General features: G+C 39.5%; 1 protein-coding gene across 1 annotated transcript; it reads right to left on the bottom strand.

Moving 5' to 3' along the window:
* Nucleotides 1-2,458: 2,458 nt before the first annotated feature.
* On the bottom strand, nucleotides 2,459-9,984 carry spop (speckle type BTB/POZ protein). Its single transcript, XM_077551572.1, has 10 exons — nucleotides 9,905-9,984; nucleotides 8,716-8,921; nucleotides 6,995-7,116; nucleotides 6,759-6,910; nucleotides 6,533-6,660; nucleotides 5,452-5,629; nucleotides 5,325-5,380; nucleotides 5,121-5,243; nucleotides 4,164-4,306; nucleotides 2,459-3,693 (listed from the first exon to the last, which is right to left on the bottom strand). Exons 2-10 carry the CDS (start codon nucleotides 8,791-8,793, stop codon nucleotides 3,549-3,551), a joined length of 1,125 nt encoding a protein of 374 aa, XP_077407698.1. The 5' UTR covers nucleotides 8,794-8,921; nucleotides 9,905-9,984; the 3' UTR covers nucleotides 2,459-3,548.
* Between the last annotated feature and the right edge of the window lie 340 nt (nucleotides 9,985-10,324).

Here is a 10,324-nt window from a genome sequence, read left to right as displayed (position 1 = left end):
GTAGCTGCTAACAACACTTGTTCCAAAGCTGTTGTTTTATTTACACTGGGGTCTCTACAGATTATTAAACAAGTACTCTTTTATAAATGACTGTGTGTTATTATCATTGAACTTTGGCACTGCTAGCGATATTAGCATACTTTTCCAATTAAATTAAGCCTTCATTGATTTAGCGGAGCTACTTGCTAATAAATAGTGCTTGAACTTTCGAATGAATGAACACGTTTATAGTACCAAAAAAAATAAACTTAGTGAAAATTATTTCATAGTTAACACGGTCATGAGGGACTGGCTAATAAATTTTGTTTTGGATAAATGGTGATAATGTCCGCTTTTGACACTGAAATACACAGTGCTGCGAAGTAGACGTTAGCTAGCAGGCTAGCAATTGTTTGGCTAAATTACTCATAAGCCCGAGTAGAAACTTGATACATACCTGTGAGAAAATGTGAGTTTGCTTTCAGCTACTCCACCTCTTGGCAGGCTTGCGGTCGTCTCTGCACAAGTATTTATGAAAAACGTTTCGTGGTATGTCTGGCAGTGCAAGCCACAAACAACTTTGTGACACCATTTTCAGTTCAAATCAGCAGTAGTCAATCAATTTCTGCCACCCAGAAGTACAGTGTTTTTTTTTTGTTTAGTAACATTCTAGGGGTCGATGTATATATAACATAAGTACTAAATCTAACTTATAACTCTTGAAGTGAGGGCTGGAACAAATTAACTCACTTTACTATGGGGTAATTATTTCAAAACTTGGATTGTGTTCCACTTTGGAGTTCCCACAAGGGCCAGAGAGAGATGGTCACAAGCTTTCTTTTTCTTTATTTAGCCCGTTAAACAAAGACATGTGATCAATTATGACAAGCAAATAAACTTGCAACAATGGCAAACTGTATTTTATGTCTTGTGAATCTCCAGCATGCTGTCACTTTGATTTAAAAGATTGCGAATGCCTCACAAACCACAGGGTTAACCCTGAAATTGTTCGTTGTTAAACTCTTATTATTTATGCAACAATAACATAAACGAGACGTTAGTTTTGTCATTTATAACCTTAAGTGCAAGTCTACTGTAGACTTCACACACACGAGCTGACAGTGATGAATTTCCTCCACAATGGGAAGACACAAGATTTATCAAGTGCCAGGCGGTCACAATGGAAATTGTGGATGAAAAAAAAAAAGAAAAAAAGAGGGAAACTTGACCCCCTTTTCATCGCCGACAGCTTGTTTCATGAGGACTGTTAACTATTTGGACTTTTCAAGGGTGCAGTTTGCATCTTAACAATAAATTGATTAATTTTATTTTTCGATATATTTTAATTATAGAGGTATTACCAACTTAGTAGTAGTAGTTGTAGTTTTAGTGCCACTGGTGGTACATTGGCTCCCTTTAGCGGTGTTCAAAACAATTCAGGTGTACCTAATGTTGTGGCCGGTGAGGCGAGCGTCATGCTGCTGCCCTCTGCCGTTCAACATGAGCAACTGTCACGTTCTGCGCGTTGTAACGCGACTGACGGACGACTGTCACTCAAATTACACATTAATTAGGTACTTTCTTTTATTGAATTTTGAATGAATGTTCTTTTCTAAAAAATAGTATTTAGGTAACCTACAAAATGCTTCGGCCTTACAGCAGTTCAAATTATCTATAACAACTTTTTAATTACAAAATAGATACCAATACTACTTTACACCAACGATCACCAACATTTTTGCATTGTCATGATAAAGGTTCAATTCAATTATTTTATTTTTCCTTGAAACATTTTAAACTTGTTTACCTCAAGTATGTTAGTTTCACAAAACGACGAGGTGCCTCTTCGTACTTTACACTTTCTGTTTGTGCCGGTGGAGACGTTAGGGCAGATTTGTCTTGCAATGCATTATTTTGGCCAACAGATGGCGGCATTTTCCCTCATATTAGTTATGCTGCTAGCATTTTGCTTCCAAGACGTCTAGAATACCTGAACTTCAATTGGGTTTAATCAGAGGCACTTAAAATGGTGGCAGGTGTGTGCTGACTCCCATTTTGAGTTTGAATCTGATTGTTGAATACTGAACACAGCCACGTTGCAGTTATAGAAGGGTGTGTACACTTATGCAAACACATTCTTGCAGTTGTAGTTTTACTTCTGCTCTGGAAAAGAAGAAGTTCTACTGGACATAGGTCATATTAATGGTGTAAAAAGTTTTGAAATGATTTATCTGGGATTTATATATATATAACAAAAACCTGTTTGAACACGGGTGTGTACACTTTTTATATACACAGTATAAAGTTTTGGAAATGTGCACTATGCATTTTGTTTGTCCACATATGCTCACGTAATATTAAGGGTGATTTATAATATGAGAGTTTTTGAAAATGACCAAGTATTGATATTAATTGGCAAAATTATTTCACATTTGTAGTTCTATTTGAAATATAGGCTTTAAAAAAAAATCTGTCAAAGTTTGCATTCAATACAAAATAGTTGTGGTTTATTCTTTCGGGAACAAAAAAAAAGGTAACAACTAAGTGTCACTTCTCATAAAGCAACAATATCAACAGGAAAGAAACAACTACGGTTCCTTCTTAATTCAATGAGCACTTTTCCTCTCACTGGCAAAGAACAATTTTGTGTTTGTTTGTTTTTTTCTTCTCTTTTCACATTCTGGTCTCATTTGAACATTAAAACGTGTTCATTTAATTTTAAATGGCCAGTCAACAAGCCTGCAAAGGAAAATCATGTTGAACGCTGGTATAAAATGAAAAAAAAAAAAGAAGAGTTTTGGAAGAAAATGCTCTTTAAACGTGCATGCATGAACGTTATTTTGAATGTTGAGGCCCCGGGTTCGATTTGTTCTCAAGGCCATTGTCATTTACGCTGTCTCAATGCCATGTATCTGCTTTTGATTGAAAATAAATAAATAACGGAGCTTGCCGATAAAGCATCTTTAAAGGGTGTACTTATCCTGTGTGTTCCAAATGTGCGTTCGTTTAGTCCATGTGCTTTCCCCTCCAGTAGTTCGACTTTACTGCTGGTAACACAAGAGTGTTAAGGGGGCGGGGCCTGTGGATATTTTTTAGTGCAATCTTTCCCAATTTTTGTTGTTGTTGAGAAAAACATTTTTTCTCTCCATTTGACTAGCCCTTTGGGAGTCTTTCATCGGGATGTTAAAGACCTCGTGTGCGCTTGGCGTCCGCTTTCCATAGGTTGTTGCAGGAATCCGGTCTTCACAAACGGGTGACGGGGGGGGGGGGGGGGGAAATCAAATAAAAAATAAGAGCGCAACGTCGCACCTCACTAGCCACAGAGGAAAGTGCGGGTTTGTTTTTCTGTAAACGACAAATATCCACTTGCCTGTCCCTCCCCCTTGTCCTCGCGCTTCCCTCCATCTTTCGAAGGGACTAAAATACAGCAGGTTCTGGATTGGGGTGGCGGGGGGAGGGTTCGAAGGGGGAGGCGGTAGGTAGTGTAGTAGGTAACAGCAAAAAAGGGGGAGGAGAAAGGTTCTCCTTTTTTTGTGTGATGCGTGGAAAGCGGCGAGGCCCGCCCCCCATTAGGATTGTTTGAGGCGCTTGCGCGGCGGTCCGAGGAAAGGGCACTGGGCCGAGGCCAGCGAGCGGTACGCTTCGGCCACCAGGTGAGGATGGGACTCCACCATGGACTTCCAGCCCGCCGTCTCCATCACCTCGGCGGCGTGGCTGGCGGACAAGGGGGGGGGGGGGGGGAGAGAGAGAGAGGGGGATGAAGAATAGCGTTCAATTGCTTTCATGTAGAATGAGAGAAATCTCGGTAGGAGAATCAAATTTATTCTATTAACCGTCATTTTAAAAATCGAACGGGTTGAAAACGAGCTAAATCGTGAAATCAAGATGCATATAAATAAATGAATGAATAGAATTTTTTTCTCACAAGCTATGAATGTTAAGCTTATGTTAAAAAACTTTTATAATATTTTTTTAATAATTTAAACACAAACAAACCTTATATGATACATATTCATTAGTCTAATAAAGCCTATTTATTTGAAACGCAACAATTATAACCTTTTTTTTTTTTTTTTTTTTTACATTTTTATGTTTTTGGGATGAATCTGAAATGCAGACATCCCAAAAACGAAAAATAATAATAATTAAAAAGCAAGTGCGAGTGTGTGCGTGCGTGAACTCACTAATTGATGAAGTCGACTGCCTGCGTTTTGAGTTGGTCGGCGCTGTGCAGGTCGGCCAGGATGAGGATCTCGGCCGCGTTGTCTACCGACAGGCTTGTGCACAGCGCGTCCTCGCACATGACCTTCAATCTCTCCAGAGCATACTGGCGAGGAAGCGGGACATGGTGAATGGTCAGACATCGGACAAAACAACCAATTGGGCCAAATGGCTAATTATTTTTCCCCTAAAACGTTATCAAAGAAAACCAAAGTTTCAGATGCTCTGAAAGTACCCTGAATGCACCATTTTGCTTGCGTAGCATTAGCAACTAGCAAATGTGTAGGGTATGTTATTCTGGTTATTCTGTTGTCCCCCAAGCGTCCTTTAAGCTGTTTAATGACACCCCAGTGGAGTTAACTGAAAAACTAAACACACGACAATAATAATAACATCCACTGTATATTTAAATGCAAAACGCTTCATTTGTAAAATATCGCTAGCTTAGCGCAAATGCTAAAAGTGAAGGGAGGATCCCACAAATGCTAACCGGAAGTTAGCATCGACTTCCTTCTAATAACGAACATTCACACACAAATCTTGTGGGAAAACATGGACTCGGGTGAGATAACACTACACAAAAGGCACAAATTCTTCCCTATGTGTGAGAAATTATTTTAAGAGAATTCAATCGCAACTTTCTTCTGTACTCACTTACCATGGATGCGCAGCACCACACTGCCCCCAAGTGGCCAATAACGCACAGGAACAGTCACGATATGTTCTTACAGTTTTTTCAGTTCATTTTTTTTTCGGCTCAAAATTTTTATTTCAGTGCATCCCTAATATATTTTTAAATAATTAGCAGATTAATCACTAATCAGTATTTTTTGGGGGGCTAAAAAAATGCATATCGGTCGGGCCCTAGATAAAAAGGCCTTAGCCTAACATTCCGAGGTTACCGTCCAAGGTGAACTCACTTTATCAGCTGCAGCCAGCAGGTCGTCGGCCATCTTGTCAAGGTTGGGGGCTTTATCGGTGTAAATGAAACACATCATCTCTTTAAAGACCTCGGGCTCGACGTCGTTGATTTCCACGCGGTTCTGACGGGAGAAGGCGGGCAAATGATTTCGCGCTCACTTATAACCGCCGTGAAAGGAGAGGAAAAAGGCCCCGTGACTCACCTTTTTGCTCTCCTCCATCTCATGTTCAAACATAGCGCTGAACACGGGAGAGCGCGCTGCAACAAACAGGAAAGACGACTGTGTGACGACTTCACAGGCAGGATTTATTTATTTATTTATTTTTTACCTGCCAGGATGGCTTTGTGGGCTTGGAACTCCTGGCCGGCCACGCACAGGCAGCAGTCGGTGAAGCGGGAGTTCTCCCACAAGCCCCCCAGCTCGTCGGCCAGTCGGCAGTCGGGAACCTTCACCATGTTCATGGTGTTCTGGCCCGATATGTTGACCGAGTCCTGAACCACACTCACCTGAAAGGTGCGACGGATTGTTATTATTATGATGTGGAACCCAAAGACAAACGTCGGCTTTAACTTTACAATTTTGTGACATGTTACTAAACCAGTAAACAAAATCATTAAAAAAAATAATTATAATAAATAATTTTGCTCTGTCAAATTGAAAAAAAAACCATCCTGTTTTCTAACTCATTCACTGCCATTGACGGCTATAGACGTCATAAATTCATTTGAACTATTTCTATTAGTTTCACTTTTTTTCCCACTTTTGTTAACAAGAGTATGAAAACCTAGAAAAAATGTTTTGGTACATTTAGAACAGATATAAAATTTGTGAATAATCGTGACACCCCTAATTTTTAATAATCTTTTTTTTTTTAGATAAATAAAATAATAATGATGAAACTTAGCTACATTCTAATGCTAATTGCTACAAAACGGAAACAGATAGAAATATATTATTTTTTTCCTGATGAAAGAAGAGACTTTAATCTTTTTTTTTGGTAGGTTCCATGATTTTATAGCAATAGAACACAATATTCTGTGGGCCTTGCAAAATCTGACAAAATCCAGTAAAACAGCCAGGGAGCGAAGGAGGTTGCTTCAGTGAAAATGTTATTGATGTAATCAATCGATATAGAATTGAGTCAAAAAAAATCCAAATTGATGAAATGAACTCATGTGAATCGAAATTGAATCAAAATGAAGCCCCAATGACCAATTTGTGTAACTCTTTTTTTAAAAAATTTTAACCATCCTGGCACTTAATTTCCCCTATTTTTTCCCAAATCCAAAATTCGGAATTATTTAATTTCACAAAAGAGCAATTTTTCTCCCCTTTGTGGTTCACTTTTGATTTCAACTCAACGAACTAGCTCAATTCCAAGCAAATAATTTGAGCTAACGGCAGCATACCTCGCAGAAGAGTGTGAGTTTGTCGTCCGGCAGGAGACCGTTGGCTTCATCCAGGAGGAAGTCCCGCCGGATGAACTTCTTAAATCCCCAATCTTTCCCTTGCACAAAGCGATACGCCCGCTGGCTTTCTGCGTCGTCAGGAGGAAAAACAACAACAGGAAAAACGCCGTCATCAGATTATCGGCAGGAAAACTCAAGTCAAAGATGGGCGGCGGCTTCTGCTCACCCATGGCTTTGGTCTCCTCGCCCTTGGCGTTGAGGATGGAGAACTTGAACTTGGCTCGGACCTCGGCCTTCGGACAGCTGACCAGCAGCAGGTAGAGGGACAGGTAGTCTTTGCTCTCCTCGTCCAGGCCTTTGGGGTTGACGCGTAAACACCTGAAGGATGGCGGCGGGCGGGCTTTCAAGGTCAAGAAGAAAAATGTGGCGGCGGCTTCACAGTCAAGCTTTTGGAACGCTCACCACTTCAGCTTGTCGTTGGCCCCCGAGGAGAAGGTGGAGCTTTTGATGACCTCGCCCATCTCCTCACGACAGAAGCTGAAGTTGTTGATGGTCCACATGTACGAGAACTTCACTACTTTGATCTGCGGGGGAGGCGGGGGGATATCTTAGTGAAAGAATCAATGTTGAATACAAACAAAAGCGAAAGTTTTCACACACAAAAAAAACTCAAACGCTTTTTAAGTAGGGAGTGTTAGGCGATTAATCGTAATTAATCGCCTGACTTCAGTAGTTAACTCACAATTAATCGCAAATTTTATGTGTTCTAAATGCACAATAAAATGTACAATATTTTTTTTCTTGTGAACGTAAAAATGAAAAAAAAAAATGTTAACCCAACAGAAATATGTCTGCATCTTTTAGTCATTGATACAGTCATTTCATAATTCATAAAATTGAGTTAAAATGAAAAAGACTGTATCGTAGAAAAAAAACAAGTGTGATATTGATTTGTGTTGAGGTCATTTTTCTGCCACTAGATGGCATAATTGTATTTGTAAGACGTTGGTGACAGTTCAGTGCATTTTTTTATTTTCGTATTAAGAGCTATCCAATGTTTAACATGAAGTCAAATTCTAAATTATAAAATACAACCTGACCCGAGTCTACACAAATATATGTATTATTACTAAATTTATTACTGCTATTTTTTGACGTGCACATGTTTGTTTGCTGTGTTCCAGTACAGAGGCGGAAAGGGCAGTCATTAATCGCGCGTTAAAAAAAAATAGTGCCGTTAAATGAACTTTAAATGAACTCAAAATTAATGCACTAATTTTGACAAGCCAATCAGGGATGGGCGAGTAACAAGGGATCAGTACTCGCGACGTCGGCCATCTTGTGCCCATTTCACAATCAGGAACTAGAAATTATACATTAGAAGATTTTATTTTTTTTTAAGCCATTAATTTCATGTAATTTTAAGGAAAAATGCTATTTTGGGATTTATATGTCTTTCTTTAAAATTATCTGCCATTGTTTTTTGGGGGGAAAATTTTATGCATCAAAAGTACTAGTCATATCAGTACCAACATTGGTCACTACTCAAAAGTTGAGTACTCGTACTGCTGGTATCAGTCTCTGGGAAATTAAGTGTTATTAAACATCCCTAATATAAATCAATACCCTCGGAATTATGTTAAAATATCAGCAATGTCAATATATTACTCTAAAAAATGTTTAATTTGTTCAAGAAAAGTGTGTTTTGGATAATATTTCATGAAAAAAATGATACTTGTGAGATGTAATGGCATTGTAAAGTATAAATCCTTGGTATCAGTGAGTACTCGATCTGAATTTTTTTTTTTAACAGTGTCACACATACTCGAAAACAATGGTGTAAAAATTTTTTTTTTTTCACCTTACAAAATGAGCGGAGTAATTTTTTTGCATTCAAGGGTAACAGAGGGGGAGGATGACGCACATGTGGAAGAACATTTCACAGTGTGAAGTTTCATACTTGACCCTCACTTCTCCTGCTCTGCCGTATCGAAAGCAATTGTCTGCCAGATAAGCTTTGAACACTTCACGCCAGACAACAATGTCATGACACAGCTCATTATCACATTATGAGACGGCAAAGGTCAATTCTGGGTCTTCTGTTTCTGTTTCGTTGAATCTCAAAAAATAAATCTATGATACTAATTGTCGACAGGTGTTTGAAGAGGATTTTTCTCCGTTACCTGCGTGTAGCACCAGCTCTCAGCCACAGGCCCGCTGGACATTTCCGCCGGGGGAGGGGGACTCGGGACTCTTGACATTGCCAGCGTGACAGAAGGTGTTGTGGGTCTCAACTGGAGCTGGAGGGGGAGCCGCCGTTTCCACTCGTCAGCGCTCGGTCCAAAAGTCCATCTGCAGCGTAACCCGCCAGACGGACGCGGCTCGCCCCCTACGCGCCATTAAAAACGGCGGAATCAATCAAAATTGTGCGTCAGACGACTTTTGACTTGCGGAGGTGCTTACGTTATGGAAACGAGAAGTCAAGAGTTTGATGTTTCCTCTTAACGGTGTGGGGGATTTTCTGACCTCCAAAAATATCAGGCCATGCTGGACGACACCTCGTTTGTTCACTATCAACTCTTTCTCTTTCATTTCTATGCATGTTCTGAATTCTTGATTTGACTTTGGAATTAATCAAAATTATTTTCAATAAATTGCATTTGTTGTCAATTTCTGTGTTTAGAAAGCTTCCAATGATAACCATTTGAAAGCAGTATATTAATTAATGGTTATGAAAGTTGAAACTTAGATTTAAAAATTGGCCAAAAATTTGGTTTGAAAGATTAAGAACTTTTGGTATATTTTTATCTTAAAACAAAAAAACTAAAGTTATATGTTTCAAGCAAATCAATTCATCTTTGACATTTTACTTTGCTAAAAGAGAGTTTATCCAGCACACAACTGTCATACATTTGTCCATTATGGACACTTAAGCTTCACTACTACATATAAATGCCGCTCGATATATATGACATATGCTGACATGTGTGTGTGTGTGTGTGTGGGATGACAGTTAGCAGGTAGACAACCTGCTAACACCAATTGACAATCATGTCCCCGATTTTAAAAAAAAATACGTTTCAACATGTCAGTGTTTGATTACACGTGAAAGTTGAGGGAAAGAGCACTAAATGACAACGTGGTCTTGAAGCATTTGAAACGAGTTGGAAGTGGCGCTAAAGCGATAGCACGCGAGCTAACTTCAATCAAGCGAGCTAGCTGCTAGTTAGCCACGTAGCCAAGACAAGCGAAACGCTTCGCAAATTGCACAAGCCGTAACTTAAGAACACACAGCAGCGGGCTCCGCCGTGTTGTTTTGAAGCCCCGCGTCCCTTACGTGTCGCGTTTGGTGTTATTTATCGAAGGTTTTACCTCTTGTTTTGAGCTCGCTAGTTCTCCGGGGTCTTGTGTTGTTGTTAGCTTAAGTAGCAGGCAGAACTGAACCGTGTGACGTCACCAGGGGCACTGTGCTCGTTTGGTCGATGCGTTTATTTTACAATTAAAACTTTATTACAATGCTTATTTGGGGTCAAACGTGTAACAATGATGACTTGGTGTTACCACACTAAGCCATATTAGACTAGAATGTTATCATATATTTTTCTCTCATGCAGTATTACCACTAATAACGGGCTCCCTCAGTCCCTCTAGTGGTGCATTGAGGGAAACAAATTACAAGTACTGTATAGTTTTTCAATTGTCGTTAATTTGCATTTAACCGTACATGTTACAACCATTTCATTTGTTCATGTCGGCTCGGCAGTATGATTTATTTTGGGTTAGACATAGTAG

Source organism: Vanacampus margaritifer, chromosome 18, assembly GCF_051991255.1.
Source record: "Vanacampus margaritifer isolate UIUO_Vmar chromosome 18, RoL_Vmar_1.0, whole genome shotgun sequence".
NCBI classification, from domain to species: Eukaryota; Metazoa; Chordata; class Actinopteri; order Syngnathiformes; family Syngnathidae; genus Vanacampus; species Vanacampus margaritifer.
Note: the sequence above shows the minus strand (reverse complement) of the source record. Positions and strands in the feature narration are given on the sequence as shown.